General features: G+C 44.8%; 1 protein-coding gene across 4 annotated transcripts in view; it reads right to left on the minus strand.

The window, feature by feature from the left end:
• Positions 1 to 23,365, minus strand: part of ATL2 (atlastin GTPase 2) — a 176,788-nt gene that overhangs the window by 14,374 nt on the left and 139,049 nt on the right. For all 4 annotated transcript variants that reach the window (XM_073628030.1, XM_073628032.1, XM_073628033.1 and 1 more), the window contains one exon: positions 17,193 to 17,624. In XM_073628030.1, coding sequence (XP_073484131.1) covers positions 17,193 to 17,624 — 432 coding nt within the window. The remainder of the gene's footprint in view (positions 1 to 17,192; positions 17,625 to 23,365) is intronic.

A 23,365-nucleotide genomic window follows, 5' to 3' on the forward strand; every position in this document is an offset into this window, starting at 1 on the left:
AGGGCTATTTGTGTGGAAGTTGTAGGATAAAGAATAAGAATTTTTAGAACAAAGTTCCCCAACATCACACTACATTTTATTATATTAGGTAATAATCACTTAAAGTAATGGGGAAGTGATCTGCATACCTTCAGGAAAGAGTGTCCTCACATTCTTGTTCAGTGTTCTGGAGTATCCCACAGCCTCCTTAAGCCCATCCAAGTTACTCTGCAATAAATATGGTGGGAAAAAAAAAAAAAAAGCAACCCTCTAGGCTGTTTGAGCCAAAAAAAGTCAATGTTGTGGTTTTCCTGGCTGCTGCTACAAAGAGGGAAAAGAACCTGAGATACAAATCAGCAGCTCCTGACAGGGTAGCACTAAAGAATTTATTAGCGTTAAACTCCCTGCATAGTGAGGAGTAGAAATTCAGTGACTTTTAGTAGAGAAGCTGGGCACTGGCTGTCCCAAAGGAGTTCACCAAAGGGAAATTATCATGGAAGAAGCAACCGAAGAGTGCCAATGACAGTATGTGCCTGAACATGGGGACAGCAATAGATAAAATGTTTTGCTTAAAGGAATGTGAAAAATGTCAGGATTAGACCCAGATATCGTAAGCAATATAATGTGGGGAGGTGCCCGAGAAGGATTCAGTATCAACTTCGAGGGGGGGGGGGGGTCGGGGGGGTGTAGGGGTGTTTATACATAGTGTTTTTCAACGATCTCACTCAGAAGCTTTGCAAGAAAGGGGTCTCCAGGGTACTGGGATATGAAAGCTCAGGGTTTTGTTTAAGAGCTTAAGGAAGGAAGGAAAGCAAGCCGAGATGTCTTTGTTCTTGGGTAGAGAAATTTTGAGGAGGCATTCCCCTGCATATGCCCCTCTCCAGGGGTAAGAGCAAACTTTCATTGTGAAGGTTTATGAGTAGGTGTAGTGAGCTTAGAAGTGGAGGGTCTGCTACAAGGGGAAGGACTTGCAGTAGATGATGATGTCCTGTGGGGGTGAACAGATCATATTCAGTAGAGGAGCACATTTTTTGCCAGTGGCATAAGTTAGAATCTTGCAGCAAGATTAGATCTATATTTGGAGAAAGTTAACTATCGATATCTCCAGTCCAGCTTGTCTTGGTCTGGGCATCTGACAAGATGGCAATAGCCAGATGCAGGTAAGAACATTTTCAAAGCAAAGGAGAACTTCAAGAGTCCCCAAACGCCTATCAACTGAATCCTCAAAAGAGGGAATGCGTTCAATAAAAAAAAAAAAAAAAAAAAAAAAAATTGATTGATGATTTAGTGCAAGAATGGCTGGGTCCACAGTGGAAACAGCCAGAAGTTGAAGGCGTAACCTCACAAAATTCTGGCAGTGGAAAACCTTCTGCTGCCTCCACAACAATGTCAGCATCCTCCTTGCCTTCTGTGGTTGTGTCTCTGAGGTATTAGAAAACAGATAAGGTCAACAATTCGCGTCTATTGTCAGCAGAAATGGCAGCTGGAAATGCACATGAAGTCATCTTATGCACACTAAGTCACTAGCCAACAAAACTGTTGCTTGTGTTTAATCACCTGAAGGTTGCAGCATATAACCACTTTAAATAAATGGTCTAAGCATCAATTCCTGTTCAGCATTGGGAGCCTACATGCTTGGCTCAGTACAGGTCTACTATAAGCTTTCCAGAGAGAGGCAGGTATCCGCCTATGACAAAAAGGGAAACAGCAGAACTTACCTGCCAGATTGAAGCAACATACCAAATGGGTAAACTAAATTGTGTGGAAATTTTACATATTGGGATATATGAGTAACAGTCATTATCACCCCCTCCTCACAGTGTACCTCTAAAATGTTTTGTACGGTGCCATTTATTACCCAGTCTCACACAGAATGTACTGCTGAGAACATTTTTCCCTCATTCAAGCACACTGAAGAAAATGTCCACCTCTTTGCATGGGTCATGGAAGTGTGATACGGTTATAAGTTTAATCACAGATGTAATGTAAAAAAAAAAAAAAAAAAAAAAAAAAAAAAAAAAAACACGCACACACACATACACTGTACGACAATCACTGTATTTTTGCTCCTAAGCTGCAATGAAAAATCAAGTTAGACTTACCGGTAACTTGTTTTCCAGGAGTCTTTCAGGACAGCACCTTGAGAGCGTGGCTCCACCCACTTGACAGGAAACACACCTCCACCAAACTTTAAAAGGAGGCTCCTTCCCACTTAGTAGTAGTAGAGAACCTCCGGCCCAAGCTGGAACACATAGTCAGAATATGGTTAGTCACAGCATAGTAATTTAATACAATAAGGGCGGGTTGCTGCTGTCCTGAAAGACTCCTGGAAAACAAGTTACCGGTAAGTCTAACTTGATTTTTCCCTTAACGTCTTTCAGGACAGCACCTTGAGAGGATAACAGAGACTTACCCACTTAGGGAGGGACCACAGCCTGCAAGACCTTTCTGCCAAAAGCTTGTTCACTTGCTGACAGAAGATCCAGCCTGTAATGACGGACAAACGTAAGGTAACTTGACCACGTAGCAGCCCTACAAATCTGATCTGGGGTGGCACCAGCCATTTCTGCCCATGTAGTGGCCTGAGCCCTGGTAGAATGCGCTTTAATTCCCAGCGGGGGAGATAGCCCCGATTGAGAGTAGGCTGCTAGAATAGCTGACTTAAGCCATCTAGCTATAGACCCTTAGAAGCTTGTTGGCCCTTCTTTTTACCAGAAAAAAGTATAAATAGAGAATCCGAGGATCTAAAATTACTTGTTACCTCCAGATACTGTAATAAAGTCCTTCTTACATCCAAATTGTGGAATTTGCCTTCTTTTTCCCCCGAAGGGTTAGAGCAAAAGGTTGGCAGGATGATCTCCTGCGACCTATTGTGTGCTGACGCTACCTTTGGCAAAAAACCCGGATCGGTTTTAAGTATAATCCTATCTGTGTAGATAGTTAAAAAGGGTCTCTTAACAGATAGGGCGTGCAGCTCACCAATTCTCCCTGCTGACGTTATTGCAACTAAGAACAAGGTCTTAAGAGTAAGATTCCTTAGAGACATTTCTTGTAGTGGTTCAAAAGGTTCCTTTGTAAGGGCTTGCAGGAACACTGATAGATCCCAATTGGGAAAGTGCTTAGCCGGAGCTGGTCTAGATCTGGTAAGTGCCTTGAAAAATCTTATAACCAAGGGCTCAGAAGAGATTGGTCTTTCTAGAAATACTCCCAAAGCAGCTACTTGAACTTTAAGGGTGCTGACTGACAATCCCTTGTCTGCCCCCTCTTGAAGAAATTCCAAAACTGACACTAAATTTCTTACTTTTCTCTTAGTCAAATGACAAAAAGAGTTGAAGACCTTCCAATATTTAGCATAGATTTTTCTGGTCACTATTTTCCTACTGGAAAGTAAGGTAGTTACCAAGGGTTGTGACAGACCTTTGCTTCTTAACAACTGCTCCTCAGAAACCAGGCCGTGAGGCTTAGACTGGCCACTCCCGGATGCTGTATTGGACCCTGTAGGAGCAGGTCCTGCCGGAGAGGCAGCCGCCAAAATGGTTTGACTGCCATCTGTAGAATGGTGGAAAACCATGCCCTCTTTGGCCAAAATGGAGTAATTAGGATTACTGCCACTTTCTCCCTCTGTATCTTTCTTAACACCAACGGGATAAGTTAGAAAGGAGGAAATGCGTAACCCAGATGGAAGTTCCAGGGCTGGATTAACGCATCTGTCCCCTGGGCTTTGTCGTTTCTGTGAATAGAGAAAAATACTGGGAGTTGTGTATTTTCCTCTGACGCAAATAGGTCTATTTGTGGTTGACCCCAGGCCCTGGTAATCATTGCAAAGATTTCCGGATTCAGGCTCCATTCTGACTCCGCCTTCTGCTTAGATAATCTGCCACTACATTTAAGGTGCCTTTGAGGTGGACTGCTGATAAGGACCGAACATGCTTTTCTGCCCAAACCAGGATCTTTGAAGCTAGCAACTGAAGTGTTTTGCTTCTTGTACCCCCCTGTTTGTTTAGGTAGGCTATGGTAGTGGCGTTGTCTGAGAGGACCCGGACATGAGAACCTTGAAGGATAGGAGAGAAGGCATCTAAAGCTAAGGCGACTGCCTTTAGCTCCCTCCAATTTGAGGACCTCTTTGCTTCTGTCCGAGACCACATTCCTTGCGTGAAGTCTTGGTCTAAGTGAGCTCCCCAACCCCATACACTGGCATCTGTCGTTACCACTTTTTCTATTGGAAATGACCAGAGCAGGCCTTCTCACAGATTCTCCTGTCTTCTCCACCACCAAAGCGATCTCTTAACTTTGGTGGGTATATTTACCTTTGCTTCCAGAGATTCTGACCTGTGATTCCATATTCTCAGGAGAAAGCTCTGGAGAGGCCTGAAATGTAACCTTGCCCATTGAATGGCTGGTATGGTTGCGGTTAGGGTTCCTAGGGATGACATCACTTGTCGGACTGATAATTCCTGGCTTGCCTGTAAGAACGCTACCACCTTCTGGACTTTCCCCTTCTCTTCTGGGAGAAAAATCTTTTGTTCCCTTGAACAGATCTGATACCCCAGGAATAGTATTTTCTGGGCTGGATTGAAATTTGACTTCTGCATATTTATGATCCGACCCAGGGTTTCTAGATGACCTTGGGTCTTTCCGAGGTTGTCTAGCAGTCTTTCCCTGGAGGGGGCAAAAAGGAGTAGGTCGTCCAAGTACGGAATTACCGCAATCCCCTGCATGCGAAGAGGTGCAAGCACTTCTGCCATTATTTTTGTAAATATTCGTGGGGCAGAAGACAGGCCAAAGGGGAGGGCCCTGAATTGCAAGTGCAGAACCTCTTTTCCCAAATTTATCGCCAATCTTAGGAATCTTTGGGACTGCGGGGCTATAGGGATATGCAGATAGGCATCTCGAAGGTCTATTGATGCCATAAAGCATTCCCTCATCAATAGATTTTTGACCGTGAAGATGGAGTCCATACGAAACCTCTTGTATTGGACTGATCTGTTCAGCGGTTTCAGGTTTAGGATTAACCGAAAATCTCCGAATGGTTTCTTTATCAGGAATATACGGGAATAAAATCCCCGATAAAGCTCCCCCTGTGGGACGTAAGTCATAACCCCCTGATCTATCAGATCCTTTAATAGGCTCTTCATTGCCAGGGATTTTGTTACATCTCTTGGAAGATTTGTCATCAAGTACCTTTCTGAGGGGAGATCTGAAAACTCTATATTGTAACCCTGGGCTAGCATATTCAGAATGTAATGGTTTTCTGTTATGCTTGCCCAATAGGGGAGAAAGCCTTGTAGTCTTCCCCCTACCTGTAACCGACTGTCATTGCGTCTTGCTGGTTGATGCAGGAGGATGGAAAAAGGACATTTCCTTTGCCTTTTCCCCTCTGCCCTGACCAGTTTTTCTTTTTCTCTTGAGGCTTGTTTTGTTCCTGAGCCCTTTGAGGACAAAAAAACCGTCTGACTGGTTGTTTCTTCTTTCTGACAGGAAAAGATTTCTTTTTATCTGCAGTCCTGTCCAGAACTGAATCCAAATCAGGGCCGAACAATAAGTCTCCTAGAAAAGGGACCCTGCATAACTTGTTTTAAGATGCTGTGTCCCCTTGCCAAGTCTTTAGCCATAAAGCCCGTCTAACAGAATTAGCAAGGGCTGCCGCCTTAGCTGTCATCCTGATAGGCTACGGCTGCTGAGAGGGTAGAAAAGGAGTCAAGGATTTCTTGCTTAGGGGAATCTGCTATTATATGAGCTTTAAGCTGATTTACCCAATACTCCAAGTTCCTGGAGATGCAAGTAGTTGCCATTGCTGGCTTAAGGTTGCCCATAATGGATTGCCAAGTCCGCTTGAGCTGTTGATCCATTTTCTTATCCATGGGGTCTTTTAAGATCCCCATGTCCTCAAATGCTAGGTCAGTAGATCTTGACACTTGAGAAAAGGCTGCATCAAGTTTTGGAACCTTATTCCAAAGAGCCGCTGGGTCTTCATCAAAAGGGAACCTTCTCTTATGAGCCCTGGAGAAAAATGGTTTCCTATCAGGGTCAGCCCATTCTTTTCTGATTGTCTCAGAAATCACTGCATGGACTGGAAAGGTACGGGACTTAGACTCGCTAAGCCCTGCATACATCTTGTCATGTAAAGACATTTCCTTATGCTCTTCCTCAAGGCCTAGAGTAGCATAAATAGCCTTTAAAAGGCCATCCACCTGATCCAAAGACAATTTATACTTGGAAGACATATTTTCCAGCTCATCACCATCCTCATTTGATTCATTAGAATGGGATGGGGAAAGCCCTTCCTGGTTCAGAGGACCCATCTCTGCCTCCACTACCGGGATTAACAGTGAGCCTTGAGAGGACTGTGAGGTAGTGGGCTGACTTGCAGATGGATAGGTGAGTGACGATCTGAAGGATTGAATAGTAGCATCCAATTCCTTTTTAGCAGATGCGATTAGATCACTGCATGCGGAAGTGGTTTCTTCCCTCACCAAGGAGTCAATACATGCTTGACATAAAGCCTTTTTCCAGCCTTCATTTAACTTAATTTTGCATGAAGGACATTTCTTTCTAATCCCAGGGTCAGAGCTCTTGGCCTGCCATGATAAGGGAAAAAGAGAGAGAAAAAAAAGACAAACCATCTTTTAGAGTCAGCTTGATTACTCAAGGTTGCTCACCACAGGTGCACAGTGAGAAAAGCTATCAGACTCATGTGCCCTGACAGGCCCCTCCGCCACCAGGGGGAAAAAAATACCCTCAAAACCTCACTAACATTAGAGAGAAGAGGGCTAGAGAGAGACCCCACAGTAAAGCTGAGCAGAAACTACAGTCTGCTCCTTACCTGGGCCTTGCTGGTGCCTGTTCTACTCGCTGCGGTTCCTGAATCCATGCTGAGGCAGCAGCGTGATGCCTGTGGCGAAAACGCCGGTTCCGGACTCCAATAGCACCTGTGCGCCGGACCAGAACCGGAAATAAATAAGCACCAGACCTATTCCTCCCTCCTCCCCCTGCGCTTCCGGCGGAAATGACGCCTGGCGCCTGCTCCATGGATGCCGCCCCACTTCCGGATACCTCACATCCGGCGGATGCAGTCCTCTGACTGCCCTTCCCGAGATGGCGGCGGCGTCAGGGAAAAAACATGTGCAGGCAAGAAAAAAACAAACCAAAACTCCTGACATGCCTGACGCCCCTGCCTGGGAGCAGCAATACCCAGAGCAGTCCTGGCTCTCCCCGAGCACTGACGAGGGAGAAGGAGCCCATCCACCCGGCACCCGTAAGCCTGTGGAAAATGGGAGGAATCGGCTCTCCTGAGGTAGGTAAAAAAATAGTGGAGTAGGGAGCCTGTTCTCTCAGGACAGAACCTTGAGAGCTCCAAACTCCCACACGTGTTCCCGCCGGAGGAAACACATAAACTGATAAGTGGGAAGGAGCCTCCTTTTAAAGTTTGGTGGAGGTGTGTTTCCTGTCAAGTGGGTGGAGCCACGCTCTCAAGGTGCTGTCCTGAAAGACGTTAAGGGAAAGAAGACTCATTATGGTAGCGGGACTGCCTTCTCTCCTTAGTAGCCTCATTCAAACTAAGATTCACGACACCAGGCGTCATTGATGCACGCATTTTTTTTTCACCGATGGTCAAACTACACACATAGGGCAGCCTGCTATTTTGAATGGGCTGACCTACATGTGATAAAACGCGGCAAAGTAGCTTCTGCACCTTTCTGAGTGTCAAGTGTTTAATGTGTTTTTCACATGTCTTTTCTTGCAAATAACACACATCTGCTTACATTTGGGGTATCAACACTGAATGACCACAAGCACAACATGCATTTTTTTGTGCCTTTTCGTAAATGCAAGCAAAATTATGCATGTTCACAAACTGCTATAGTGGGAATGTAGCCTAAAGCTGGGCATAGACAGTTTGAATTTTGGCCAAATAATGCTTAATTGGCTCAGCTGGATGAAAATTACTAGGCAAACCGTGACTGCATCCTTCTGTTCATCATCTCCATTGTATTTATTTGGGCAGTGATAGGTGTGGCTGCGTGAATAATTTGACATTCATCCATCCATGCAGTTTAGCGTGGATGGGAGGAATTGAGTGATTTTTTTTCTCGGGTCTCCTTCAGGCTGAACAACTGGAATTTGAGCCTTCTATGCCTAGCATAACACTGTAGATGGTCTTCACTTCATGACATGGCTGTAAGGAACTGCTCTTCCCCTAATCTAAAATGTCCACATGCTTTTTCTTTCAGGAAAAAAAGCCTCATGTAGGATCTATAAGTAGTTAATGCTCAGCCTTATCCTTTCTTTAACCAGTAAGAAAAACAAGGGTAATATTTTTTTTTTTTTTTAAATAAAAAGGTAAAGGCTGCCTTTTTTTCCTTTCAACTAAAAAGGATATTGCAATGTTCCTATAATATTCCAGCAACGGTGAAAAATGTCTGTGGTACCCAAGGAACAGATTTGACTTGTTTCTACAATTATGAACTCTAAGCTACAAAAAAAAAAAAAAAAAACACTGCCATTTACATTAATGAAATTTTGCAAAGAATCGTACTTAGAAAAAAGGTGAAATGTTACAAAAAAAAATGACAACTTTTTATAAATACAGTGCCTTGCAAAAGTATTCACCCCCTAGGCATTTTTTGTGTTTGTTGCCTCACAACCTAGAACTAATATGGATTGTTTGAGGATTTGCATCATTTAATTTACAGAACATGCCCACAACTTTGAAGATTTTTTTTTTTTTTTTTTATTGTGAAGCAAACAAATAGGACAAAATAACAGAAAAAGTCAATGTGCATAACTATTCACCCCCTAAAGTCAATACTTTGTAGAGCCACCTTTTGCAGCTATCACAGCTCCAAGTTGCTTTGGATAAGTTTCTATGAGCTTGCCACATCTTATCACTGGAATTTTTGCCCATTCCCCCTTGCAAACCTGCTGCTTCAAGTTGGATGGTTTGCGCTTGTGAACAGCAATCTTTAGGTCTGATCACTGATTTTCTATTGGATTGAGGTCTGGGCTTTGACTAGGCCATTCCAACACATTTACATGTTTCCCCTTAAACCACTCAAGTGTTTAGCAGTGTGTTTGGGGTCATTGTTCTGCTGGAAGGTGAACCTCCATCCTAGCCTCAAATCACACACAGAGCGGTGAAGGTTTTGCTCAAGAATATCCCTGTATTTAGCTACATCTATCTTTCCCTCAACGCTGACCAGTTTCCCAGTCTTAACTGCTGAAAAACATCCCCACAGCATGATGCTGCCACCACCATGTTTCACTGTGGGGAAGGTGTGCTTTGTGTGATGTAATGTGTTGGGTTTGCTCCAGACATAGCATTTTCTTTGATGACCAAAAAATTAAATTTTAGTCTCATCAAACCAGAGCACCTTCCTCCATACATTTTGGGAGTCTCCCACATGCCTTTTCGCAAACTCAAAACGTGCCATTTTGTTTTTTTGCTGAAAGTAATGCCTTTCTTCTGGCCACTCTGCCATAAAGCCCAACTCTATGGAGCTTATTGACGTCATATGTACAAATACTCCAGTCTCTGCTGTGGAACTCTGCAGCTCCCCCAGGGTTACCTTAGGTCTCTGTGCTGCCTCTCAGATTAATGCCCTCCTTGCCCGGTCCGTGAGTTTTGGTGTGCGGCCATCTTTTGGCAGGTTTGCTGTTGTGCCATGTTCTTTCCATTTGGTTATGATAGATTTGATGGTGCTCCTAGGGATCATCAATGATTTGGATATTTTTTTAGAACCTAACCCTGACTTGTACTTAACAACATCATCCCTTACTTGTTTGGAGAGTTCCTTGGTCTTCATGGCAGTGTTAGTGGTGCCTCTTGCTTAGGTGTTGCAGCCTCTGGGGCCTTTCAAAAAGGTATATGTAAGGACAGACCATGTGACAATTAGATTGCACACAGGTGGACATCATTTCACCAATTCTGTGACTTCTGAAGGTAACTGGTTGCACCAGAGCTTTTTATGGGCTTCATAACAAAGGGGGTGAATACAGACGCACATGACAATTATCTGTTTTTTATTTCTGAAAAATAGTTTTATGTATATATTTTTCTAATTTTACTTCAGGACTATCGAAAATGTTTGTCTGTACCTCAGAAGAAAAAAAAATTGGCTGCTGAGGATACCAAAATCTTTTCGATTAATAAAAAAATAAGATGAAAATAAACACATATTAGGGGTTAGGGATGAGCCAAACACCCCCCTGTTCGGTTCGCACCAGAACATGCGAACAGGAAAAAAGTTCGTTCGAACATGCGAACACCGTTAAAGTCTATGGGACACGAACATGAATAATCAAAAGTGCTAATTTTAAAGGCTTATATGCAAGTTATTGTCATAAAAAGTGTTTGGGGACCTGGGTCCTGCCCCAGGGGACATGGATCAATGCAAAAAAAAAGTTTTAAAAACGGACGTTTTTTCAGGAGCAGTGATTTTAATAATGCTTAAAGTCAAACAATAAAAGTGTGATATCCCTTTAAATTTCGTACCTGGGGGGTGTCTATAGTATGCCTGTAAAGGGGCGCATGTTTCCTGTGTTTAGAACAGTCTGACAGCAAAATGACATTTTGAAGGAAAAAACTCATTTAAAACTACCCGCGGCTATTGCATTGCCGACAATACACATAGAAGTTCATTGATAAAAACGGCATGGGAATTCCCCAAAGGGGAACCCCGAACCAAAATAAAAAAAAAAATATGACGTGGGAGTCCTCCTAAATTCCATACCAGGCCCTTCAGGTCTGGTATGGATATTAAGGGGAACCCCGGCCAAAATTAAAAAAAAAAAAAAATGACGTGGGGTTCCCCCTAAATTCCATACCAGAAGGGGAACCCCGCGCCAAAAAAAAAAAACGGCGTGGGGTCCCCCCAAAAATCCATACCAGACCCTTATCCGAGCACGCAACCTGGCAGGCCGCAGGAAAAGAGGGGGGGACGAGAGTGCGGCCCCCCCTCCCTCCTGAACCGTACCAGGCCACATGCCCTCAACATTGGGAGGGTGCTTTGGGGTAGCCCCCCAAAACACCTTGTCCCCATGTTGATGAGGACAAGGGCCTCATCCCCACAACCCTGGCCGGTGGTTGTGGGGGTCTGCGGGCGGGGGGCTTATCGGAATCTGGAAGCCCCCTTTAACAAGGTGACCCCCAGATCCCGGCCCCCCCCCTGTGTGAAATGGTAAGGGGGTACATAAGTACCCCTACCATTTCACGAAAAAAGTGTCAAAAATGTTAAAAATGACAAGAGACAGTTTTTGACAATTCCTTTATTTAAATGCTTCTTCTTTCTTCTATCTTCCTTCATCTTCTGGTTCTTCTGGTTCTTCTGGCTCTTCTGGTTCTTCCTCCGGCGTTCTCGTCCAGCATCTCCTCCGCGGCGTCTTCTATCTTCTTCTCCTCGGGCCGCTCCGCACCCATGGCATAGGGGGGAGGCTCCCGCTCTTCTCTTCTTCTTTTCTTCTCTTCTGTTCTTCTTCATTTTCTTCTCCGGGCCGCTCCGCAATCCATGCTGGCATGGAGGGAGGCTCCCGCTGTGTGACGGCGCTCCTCGTCTGACAGTTCTTAAATAACCGGGTGGGCGGGGCCACCCGGTGAACCCCGCCCCCCTCTGACGCACGGTGACTTGACGGGACTTCCCTGTGACGTCACGGGGAATGCCACAGGGAAGTCCCGTCAAGTCACCGTGCGTCAGAGGGGGGCGGGGTCACCAGGTGGCCCCGCCCCCCGTTATTTAAGAACTGTCAGACGAGGAGCGCCGTCACACAGCGGGAGCCTCCCTCCATGCCAGCATGGATTGCGGAGCGGCCCGGAGAAGAAAATGAAGAAGAACAGAAGAGAAGAAAAGAAGAAGAGAAGAGCGGGAGCCTCCCCCCTATGCCATGGGTGCGGAGCGGCCCGAGGAGAAGAAGATAGAAGACGCCGCGGAGGAGATGCTGGACGAGAACGCCGGAGGAAGAACCAGAAGAACCAGAAGATGAAGGAAGATAGAAGAAAGAAGAAGCATTTAAATAAAGGAATTGTCAAAAACTGTCTCTTGTCATTTTTAACATTTTTGACACTTTTTTCGTGAAATGGTAGGGGTACTTATGTACCCCCTTACCATTTCACACAGGGGGGGGGGCCGGGATCTGGGGGTCACCTTGTTAAAGGGGGCTTCCAGATTCCGATAAGCCCCCCGCCCGCAGACCCCCACAACCACCGGCCAGGGTTGTGGGGATGAGGCCCTTGTCCTCATCAACATGGGGACAAGGTGTTTTGGGGGGCTACCCCAAAGCACCCTCCCAATGTTGAGGGCATGTGGCCTGGTACGGTTCAGGAGGGAGGGGGGGCCGCACTCTCGTCCCCCCCTCTTTTCCTGCGGCCTGCCAGGTTGCGTGCTCGGATAAGGGTCTGGTATGGATTTTTGGGGGGACCCCACGCCGTTTTTTTTTTTTTTTTTGGCGCGGGGTTCCCCTTAAAATCCATACCAGACCTGAAGGGTCTGGTATGGAATTTAGGGGGAACCCCATGTCATTTTTTTTTTTAAATTTTGGCCGGGGTTCCCCTTAATATCCATACCAGACCTGAAGGGCCTGGTATGAAATTTAGGGGGACTCCCACGTCATTTTTTTTTTAAAATTTTGGTTCGGGGTTCCCCTTTGGGGAATTCCCATGCCGTTTTTATCAATGAACTTCTATGTGTATTGTCGGCAATGCAATAGCCGCGGGTAGTTTTAAATGAGTTTTTTCCTTCAAAATGTCATTTTGCTGTCAGACTGTTCTAAACACAGGAAACATGCGCCCCTTTACAGACACACTATAGACACCCCCCAGGTACGAAATTTAAAGGGATATTACACTTTTATTGATTGACTTTAAGCATTATTAAAATCACTGCTCCTGAAAAAACGGCCGTTTTTAAAACTTTTTTTTGCATTGATCCATGTCCCCTGGGGCAGGACCCAGGTCCCCAAACACTTTTTATGACAATAACTTGCATATTAGCCTTTAAAATTAGCACTTTTGATTTCTCCCATAGACTTTTAAAGGGTGTTCCGCGGCATTCGAATTTGCCGCGAACACCCCAAATTGTTCGCTGTTCGGTGAACTTGCGAACAGCCAATGTTCGAGTCGAACATGAGTTCGACTCGAACTCGAAGCTCATCCCTATTAGGGGTTATAAAACTATGACATACATAGTACTGCAATTTCACGGTACATCAAGCACTTTTGATTTTCTGCTTTATATACATTTTATGGGTTACTTAGGATTAATTTTCAGTTTTATTTAAAGAATCCAATAAAAAAAAAAAAAAGATAAAAGAAAAAGGTGTGTTGCTTCATAGTGAAGTAAAGCAAAAACTTTACACCTAAATTCAATCCTTACAGAAAAGTCAGTGGACAAAATGACAAGCACAAATGTCACTATTTATGAAGTGAGGCGTAAAAATCTAGTCACAACTTATAGCCAATTTTGCAAGTTATCTTCAGGGAAAAATTAAAAAACCAAATCTGTTGATAAATCTCCCACGTTTTTCAAAAATGTTCATACTTTTAGGTAGACTAGAATATGGTTAGAACCTCCGTCACAACTTTACTTCAGTCTATGTCCCTATATGAGGTACTCGCTCCCACTTTGTCTAGGTGACCACTGCGAAAGTCATCACTGGAAATGGTGTCCCAATTGGGAGCCCTCTCTACTTGCTGTTCCAGCAACAAAATATCTAGGAAGTAACTTGCTTCAGGGAGATTGCATCTCACTTGCTGGGTTATCTGGGAAAAGGCACAATGGAAATCTCACCAATAGGGACAGAGCCAAAAAAAAAAATAAAAAAATAAAAATAAAAAAAATCTTGACAGGTTCTAACCCTTCCCTGCTTAAGATAGAATATGGTCAGTATAGGGAATACTGGAACTGCTCAGCAGTAAATTATAGGTTCTATCAAGTTTGGCAAATGTCTGTGTGTGTTGCTTATGCCTGTTACCTCCTCAAAATAGGATTTTTTGGTATTAAATGTAAAATCATTTTCTTTGTTTTCCTTGAAGGACATAGCTGAGATATTGATCTCTGGCCATTGGGTTATAGTTACAACTTCAGGAGTAGGACACTAGGTTCAAAACAAAAAAGGAACAGCCTAGTGGCGGCCCCTGACTTTGGCCAAACACCCCAAATGCTAGAAGACACCTCACTCACAAAGCAGTGCATAGAGACTGGTCACGGATATAACAAGAAGAATGGCGAGTGCTGTGTCCCTCAATGAACACAGGGGAAAATTATATTACGGTGAGTACAAAAAATTTTTCCCCCTCTTCCCTTCACTGGACACTGGAGATCTTGACCTCTGACCACTGGAATGCCCCAATCAGTGTTTAGAGGGGAGGGGGTTGGGAAAACAACTCCTCCCCCAAGTACATGCCATTTGTAAAAACTCACAGGCTGCAAAAACGGAAGTATAACCACCCCATATGATAGGTTACCTGACATAGAAACATGCAATAGTCAGGTTCAAGAGGATAAAGGCCAAGCACAAAAGCAGTCAGGCAACCACTGAGAGATAACCCTCACAGCACAAAAAATAAGAAAGGAAGAGAGGACTTCCATAAGAGCCACTGGAGCTGGACAAAAAGACAGGGAACCATGTCTTAACTCAGGTAGAAGCCAAAAACAAGTTAGTAAGGAAAAAAGCTCTAAGACTCCACGCCATAAACTAAACTATTCTTAAAATTGTTCCCTTCCGAAAACCTAGGAGGACTAACCCGTGTAAAAAAAAAAAACAAAAAAAAAAAAAGTCGTCTAGTTCAGTACCGCGATTCCGTGTGCCAGCCAGTGACTAGAGCGAGAGGCGAGAGCATTGAACAGTGGCTGGGAAAGCCTGGAGCCGTAACATCATCCATAGGAAAGTCAAAGGCTTCCTCTGCTGGGCTAAATAGGTACCCATACCTTCAGTGGCACCCATCTCAAGGGTGTCCAGGGCAGCTGTAAAATTATGTTGTCCTCAAAGGGCATACCAGCAAGTTGGCATCCAAAAGCTCCAATAACCGGGTCTTTCACAACGAACAGGTCCCTTCTGCGAGCATAAACCCAGACAGTGAAAATCTGACAAGCAAATATCACTGCCAAGGCAGGTTACATAACAAGACTTGTCCAGTGGAACAAGGTCATCAAGGGCTGATCGCTCCAAAGTGGGGTCCTCAGTGCATCCCCACTGAAAAGGGCTACATCCAATAGGGACAATCCTTGCTGGATCCACAGTTATGGAAGCCAACATTTAAGACACCCCAATGGGCACAATTATTTCTTAGGAAGGAGAAAATAACTGTCAGGGTTCTTACAGTCTCTGAAGGGAGGGAAGAAAGAAACCATGAAAGAAGTGAAAATTTTTACGCCATCAGGGACCCTAAAGAAGCCTATATTTGTGGATAATACTGGTAAAAACTGCAAGGTTGAGTCATCAGTACAAACACGGTGTGTGGCTCATCAATGCAGGAGAAGGTGAAACGGTATAAATACAACTTCTGCGATCAGGATCATTAAGCAGGGTGTTACCTGGCCTGTAAGCCTAAAGGAGTGTAGGAAAATCCTCCTGGGTGAAGCCAAGGGAAACAGCCACACCCAAACCAAGCAGAAGACTTCATTAAAACGGGTTGTAAGGTGACTGCAGGGGGCCCAAAGATGGGGAAGGGGCAACATTGTTGCTATACAGCTGCTAAAACAGTGCTATGACTAACAACAAATTTGTTGTCCCCCTGTAGAATAAAAGGAACTACATCAACATATAGATGCTGTGCAGATGGCATCCTGGATGTAATAAACCCAGGAACAACAGCTGGCAAAGAACGTGTGCCACAGTGTAACCACTGTCTTCTTGCCACCATGCTGCCCCGGACAGCTGCAGGCCAAAGGAAGTAACCACCCAGCCGTTTCGCTTGCTACACAGTGACACCTGCAGATAGTGAGGACAAGAGAGTCTCCCATTCACATCACTTCCACTTCAATGTTTACACAGCATAGAGGTAGGGGGGGTGGCACCCTAGAAGGGCAAAGCCTTAGGGCAGTGATGGCGAACCTTGGCACCCCAGATGTTTTGGAACTACATTTCCCATGATGCTCAACTACACTGCAGAGTGCATGAGCATCATGGGAAACGTAGTGCCAGAACATCTGGGGTGCCAAGGTTCGCCATCACTGCCTTAGGGAAACATGGTAGTTACAGCATTTAGATCCAGCAGGTCACAAACCATGATCTCACTCACATCACTTCCACTGTCTACAGATGTGCATAGTGCACAGGTGGAAGGAACGTCGCAGAAGGGCAAAAACATGGTGGCCACAGCTTCTGGTTCCAGTAGGCCTCAAGCGTTTAAGAGGCGAAGCCCTAATTAGGGGCCAAGCAAAGAGCTCCCTCAACTAAATAAGTCCCCCTGTGTGCCCCCCACAGTCCCAGACCCACACCTACCACCCTGGACCCACATGCTATAATGACTAACAGGTTATCAGCACACCTCCCCTACCCAGAACCAGGGGTCGCCTGCTTGCCTGGGGACTTCACACTTGGCTGACCAGGACTGCCAAGCACAGCCGCTCAGGAAAAATAAAAGGGGAAAGGAGAGTGTGATTGCTCACCATATTGTAGAATGAAAGATTTTTTTATCAAAAAGCTTAGATCCTTACTCCTCAGCTTTAAAAACCGAGCTGTATCTAGCAGTTGGGGGGTTTGACCAGCATCTTGGGCTGGCTCTAAGCTGTGTTTTTGTTGTGTCCCACTCCTGGAGGAGGCAGTATAACCCAATGGTCAGATCAAGATCTCAGCTATGCCCTACAATGAATAGAAGAGAAATTGCTACTTTCTGGAAGGGAAATTAAAAGTCACACCATTTAACTCTAGATTACATCCTGCAGCAAATGATATTCAGAATAGACTAACATATACCTTTTCTGGAGTCACAATACATGTGCATACCCCAAGTCGCTCAAAGCCCAAATAGAATTAATGACATTTACAATAAAACATGTGACATTACCATGTGGACAATGAAAACAACAAAGTAAACAGAAACAAAAAAAATGAAATGGAAGAAACATTTCTTACGTAAGTGCTGTAAGGCACCCTTATACCACAGCCAAAACAAAAGATAAAAAAAAAAAAAAAAAAAATCAGCAAGTCTTTTTAGTCAACATTTGAGTAACAGCATTTACCGAACAGCTATAACTAGAAATATAGCTGGAGATACTAACCTGCTCCCATATAATTTCAGCGATCTGATCTATTAAGGTTCCCAGGTCCCGAAATTCTCCAGAGTACTTCACATAAGCCCAGGTGCAGAAGGACAGTAGTGCTAGTCCCATGATCAGGTTACAAATGTTTGCTATAGAGTTTAGACCAATAAAACCAGTTAGTCCTGAGATAATGTACATGGCAAACATGACAGCAAACAAAGTGGCAGGGGTGCGAGCAGCATAAAAGATGTTTTTGCCATCGTTGTGTTTCATGAAGTTTGCATAGGATTCTTCTAGCTCAGCCTCCAGTTGTTCCTGGTACCGGTGACAAAACTCCTCTCCACCCATCTTCTTTACAGAGCGGAACTGTTTTATACAAACATCCTTTGCATCCAAGTGCTTCCTCTCTAGGTCTGCAGGAGCGATGTATGGCTTGTCTCCACCACAAACCTATTGGAAAACACAAATACAACCATTTACCTTTTTTAACCTCTTGACCACCAGAAGTTTTTACCCCCTTTATGACCAGACCATTTTTTGCTTTATAGCACTGTGCTATGGCAATTGCTTGGTCATACAACACATACAACATTGTATGCACATTCAATTTTTATAATTTTTTTTTTACCCCACACAAATAGAGCTTTTTGGTGGTATTTAATCACCAGAGGTTTTTTTTGTTAATTATATAAATGAAAAAGACCATTAGAAAACAAACCAACATTTTCTACTTTGTCATAAAACATATCCAATAAAATCACATTTCGCCATAAATTGTAAAATGTCAAAAATGTATTCTATTACACGTTGCAAGTGCTGGCAGTGATCAGGGGCTGACCCTGCCAACACACTGCGTTTTTGGGGACACTATACTATTACTGACACTAGTATAGTTGTAATCTTGATCAAGATACTGATCCATACAGACAGGGCCGCTGATACAACCAGCCCTCCTGTAGGGGGCCCGGGCCTCTGCAGGAGAGGAGAGTTGACTGTACTGCCTTGGGACTCCTGTGGAACCCCCTGCAGAGCTGCTGGCTTTCTCCCTCTGGCTGCTGTGCAGGGAATCAAATGCTACTTACTCACAGTTTCTGCATTTAGCAAGCTGTCCCATGCTGGCTTTGTTCTCAGGCTGTGTCCCGATTTCGGAGCAGCAGGGACAACTGCAGACTCTCTCTCTGCCTTTGTCATGAAATCTTTCTCCTCTGGGTCCTCCCCCTGTGATCAACAGTGTTATCTCTTGCAAGGAAGAAAGATTGAGGTAAGAAGTTTTCTGCCTGTTCCACTCCGAGTCCTGAGTTCTGCTCTGTCGACCTCTACACTGTGCTCTGTGTGCATTGTAACCTGCAATGGCTGAATGTTGTAGTGCTTCTGCTGGAAGGGGTGAGTGGGGGGGGCTGCAGAAAAGTTCAGGATTCAGAAAGGGGGAGAATGTGCCAGGAGCCAGCCTAAAACTGCAGGTAGACACTGGCTACAACTGCAGTGCTGTAGCGAGGGGCCAGTGAATAAACCTCTCCCTCCACCTGACAGACATTTCTGCCCAGCCATTTCTATATGCCACCCCTGAAACCCTATTCACAGTTAACGTAGCAGGAACGCATGTTCCTACTCACACTTTTTTAGCCTGTTTTTCAGACATAGGGCAGCCCATTTAATTGAATGGACTGCCCTACGTTTGACAAATGCACCATAGAATGCTCTTTTCAGGCATGCAGCTTTGCAAATTTGCCACATGACAAAACGCAAGCCTGCTAAGTGTTTTTGGGGTGCCATTAACAATTATTGGCACCACAAGCGCTATGCGAGTTTGCAGTACATTTCCCCATACACTGTCACATATTTAGGAAATGCAAAGTGTGAATGCGGCTTAAGGACTCTTTCACATAGGCGGCTCAACCTATCCTAAAAATACAGCCAGACAGGGCATTTTTGCACAGGCTGCAGAGTGTGGAAGGCAGTACCACCTATCAAACTCCTTGTTGAGTTCAGTGGGGCCGCTCTGCAACTGCAATCTGGGTGGCCAGTCAGGTACGTGATTTCTAACAGCAGCCCTGCATACAGACACTATACTAGTAAAGGCAGTGATCAACAACTTAGTGTCGCTATGCAAGTGTATGTGGGCTACATTTACAGATCTGGCCGTGTTTCTCCCTTTGCTTTCAGTTCTGAATGGCAGGGAGAACTACAGCCAAACTATTTACAAACACAGATCTGTGCTGTGATTGGCCACATCCAATCAGCAGGCATACAGACCAAATGATTGGCTATAACCTGCTGACAAACTCGTGCTCTGGTCAATCACAGCACAGGTCAGCAGGGGGTGTGTACATGTGCGCCAAAAAAACAGGAAGTAAGCTGCAACATACGGGTACATCGCCTAGCCTGCAACTAACGCCTAGTAAATGTACTGTGAGTGGGCACCAATTGGTTAACACGCAGCAGGATATTTTACTATTGGTTAAGAAAAATTGGATTTTAGGTTTATCTGTAAAAATCCTTTTCTTGGAGTACATCTTCATCTCCATTACAGTAAGGTTATGGTGCTAACTTAAGGTGGACACTGGGGGGGGGGGGGGGGGGGAGGAGAGGAGGAGGACATGAAATCCCCTCCCAATTAGGCAAGGCTTCGGTTTGTGTAACAAAGCACAAAAACAGATTGGTGGGGCCCCTGTGTCCTGTCATATACTCCAAGAAACGGTAACACAAAAATCCCATGACACAGGGCGTTTTCATCTCAATTACAATAGGGATGTCCAAAAGCACTTAATATGTTGGGAGACCAACACAACAGGTCACAACCACCTAAATCAGAGCAGGTTAGAACCTAGAGCAGCAGCCTGCAAAACCCGACGACCACAAGTGGTGTCCGCAGCAAGGTAACCTGATACACAGTACCCTGGGGATCACTGCCCGCAGGAACCAGCACCTACTGGTGGCATTACAGGCCTTCCCATTCTTGCATGTAGGGACAGGGTACAGTCCCTCTTGGCCATATGGTTTGTAGGTGACCGATCTGAATGAAGCTCTAATTTACCCCAGCAGAGGTGTTCAGAATAGTCTAGAAAATAAAGGACTAAGCCTACAAAGAAGATCTTTATACAGACATCTGTAAGCACATCCATCACCTAAGGATACTAGCTAAAAACTGAGGCTTGGCTTAGCTGGGAGGGGGTATGCCTGGGCAGGGATTACTGCCTTTTTTTGGCCAGTGTTCATTCACCTGAGGGTGGTGGCATATCCCAAGTAGCCATAAATATGAAGTGACTAATGTGGAAAAACACGCAGCCAATAAATTAATAATCAAATATACAAAAAAAAAAAAGAATCAAATCAAACCAAATAATACTTGTGTCCCATCAGCATATACATTATCTCACAAAAGGGAGTACACCCCTCACATTTTTGTAAATATTTTATTGTATCTTTTCATGTGACAACACTGAAGAAATGTCACTTTGCTAGAATGTAGTGAGTCTACAGCTTGTACAACAGTGTAAATTCTGCCCCCTCAGAATAACACACATCCATTAACGTCTAAACCGCTGGCAACAAAAATGAGTACACCCCCAAGTGAAAATGTCCAAATTGGGCAAAATTAGTCATTTTCCCTCACGGTGTCATGTGCTTGTTAGTGTTACATGGTCTCAGGTGTGAATGGGGAGCAGGTGTGTTAAATTTGGTGTTATCACTCTCATACAAGTCACTGGAAGTTCAACATGGCACCTCATATCAAAGAACTCTGAGGATCTGAAAAAAAGAATTGTTACTCTACATAAAGATGGCCTAGGCTATAAAAAGATTGCCAAGACCCTGAAACTGAGCTGCAGCACGGTGGCCAAGACCATACAGCGGTTTAACAGGACAGATGCCCCTCAGAACAGGTCTCGCTATGGTTGACCAAAGGAGTTGAGTGCACGTGCTCAGCGTCATATCCAGAGGTTGTCTTTGGGAAATAAGACGTATGAGTGCTGCCAGCATTACTGCGGAGTTTGAAGGGGTAGGGGGTCAGCCTGTCAGTGCTCAGACCATTCGCCGCACACTGCATCAAATTGGTCTGCATGGCTGTCATCCCAGAAGAAAGCCTCTTCGAAAGGTGATGCACAAGCCCGCAAACAGTTTGCTGAAGACAAGCAGACTAATGACATGGATTACTGGAACCATGTCCTGTGGTCTGATGAGACCAAGATAAACGTATTTGGTTCAGATGGTGTCAAGCGTGTGCGGCGGCAACCAGGTGAGGAGTACAAAGACAAGTGTATCTTGCCTACAGTCAAGCATGGTGGTGGGAGTGTCATGGTCTGGGGCTGCATGAGTGCTGCCGGCACTGGGGAGCTACAGTTCATTGAGGGAACCATGAATGCCAACATGTACTGTGATATACTGAAGCCGAGCATGATTCCCTACCTTTGGAGACTGGGCCGCAGGGCAGTAATCCAACATAACGACCCCAAGCACACCTCCAAGACGATCACTGCCTTGCTAAAGAAGCTGAGGGAAAAGGTCATGGACTGGCCAAGCATGCCTCCAGACCTAAACCCTATTGAGCATCTGTGGGGCATCCTCAAACGGAAGGTGGGGGAGTGCAAGGTCTCTATCATCAGCTCCGTGATGTCGTTATGGAGGCGTGGAAGAGGACTCCAGTGGCAACCTGTGAAGCTCTGATGAACTTCATGCCCAAAAGGGTTAAGACAGTGCTGGAAAATAATGCACATAATAGCACATTAATAGAGGTATTAGAGGCAGATTCATTTATCTATAGATGCCCGATGATGAAATTAATTGGCAAAGTATGGCAGACAATGAAAGTATCGCTGGGGTATAGAGGGATATCAGAATATGCCCCTCTATGGAACTATAGAAATTTAGCGGAACTAAGATATATAGAGAGACCTATGGAATGGGAGAGACAGGGCATTAACCGACTAAGCCAATTATATGAGGGCAATGTGATGAAAACATTCTTAGACTTAAAACGTGAATTTAGTATACCAAACAACTCATTCTATAAATACCTTCAAAATCAGACATCTATCCAGACGCAGTTCAGGTCGCAGATTATCAAATGGACCCGGATCCCCACTCTGGCAAAAATAATCCAAAGGATTCATCTCCAAGCTATATGCCAGACTAAAAGTTAGAATAATAAATCGAGCAAAATCTTGCAAGAGTAGAGAGGGATGGGAGAGAGATGTGGGGGCAATGACCACGGAGGAATGGGATAGGATCTTGAGACGAGGAACACTGGTCTCAATTTCCCCCTCACAGAAGATATCTCACCTGTGCCTAGAGTATACTATACCCCCAAAAAAAATGTTCAAACTTGGGTGGAGACAAAACGACCAATGCCCCAGATGCAGGGCATCAGGGGACGGCATCAGGGGACCTTATCCATATGATATGAAAATGCCCGAAGCCATTTAGATACTGGGTAGAGATTGTAGATAGGATAAATAAAATCTTTAAGACTGCAATAGAACCGACGGTCAAGACCTGCTTATTGGGGGACATGGAGGGGGGTAGAGTCTCGAAGGACACCACTGAAGTAGTGTTAAGATGCCTATTTCAGGCAAGAAAATTAATCGCACAGCAATGGTAAGCACACAAACCCCCGACTGTAGAGAACTGGGTTGAGATTATCAACTCAATAGTTGGGAATGAGAGAGTGATATATATATATTAGGCAAGGTAATTATAGGAAGTTGGAGAGAATGTGGAGACCCTGGCTGGATGAGATGGGGTGTCCCCTATAGGGGGAGAATGGTGAATGCACAGAGATCCTCCCTGTCCTTCCTCTCTTTTTTTTGTTTTTCCCCTTTTTTTTTTTCTCTTCCTCTCCCTACTTATCTCTGGCCGTTCCCAGCCCCCCTCTATTGATAATAACACAACAAATAAAAAAAAAAAAAAAAAGAAAAAGCCGAGCATGATCCCCTACCTTTGGAGACTGGGCCGCAGGGCAGTATTCCAACATTCCAACATGATAACGACCCCAAACACACCTCCAAGACGATCACTGCCTTGCTAAAGAAGCTGAGGGTAAAGGTCATGGACTGGCCAAGCATGCCTCCAGACCTAAACCCTATTGAGCATCTGGTGGGGCATCCTCAAACGGAAGGTGGAGGAGCGCAAGGTCTCTAACATCCACCAGCTACGTGATGTCATCATGGAGGCATGGAAGAGGACTCCAGTGGCAA

This window comes from Aquarana catesbeiana, linkage group LG04 (assembly GCF_042186555.1).
Source record: "Aquarana catesbeiana isolate 2022-GZ linkage group LG04, ASM4218655v1, whole genome shotgun sequence".
NCBI classification, from domain to species: domain Eukaryota; kingdom Metazoa; phylum Chordata; class Amphibia; order Anura; family Ranidae; genus Aquarana; species Aquarana catesbeiana.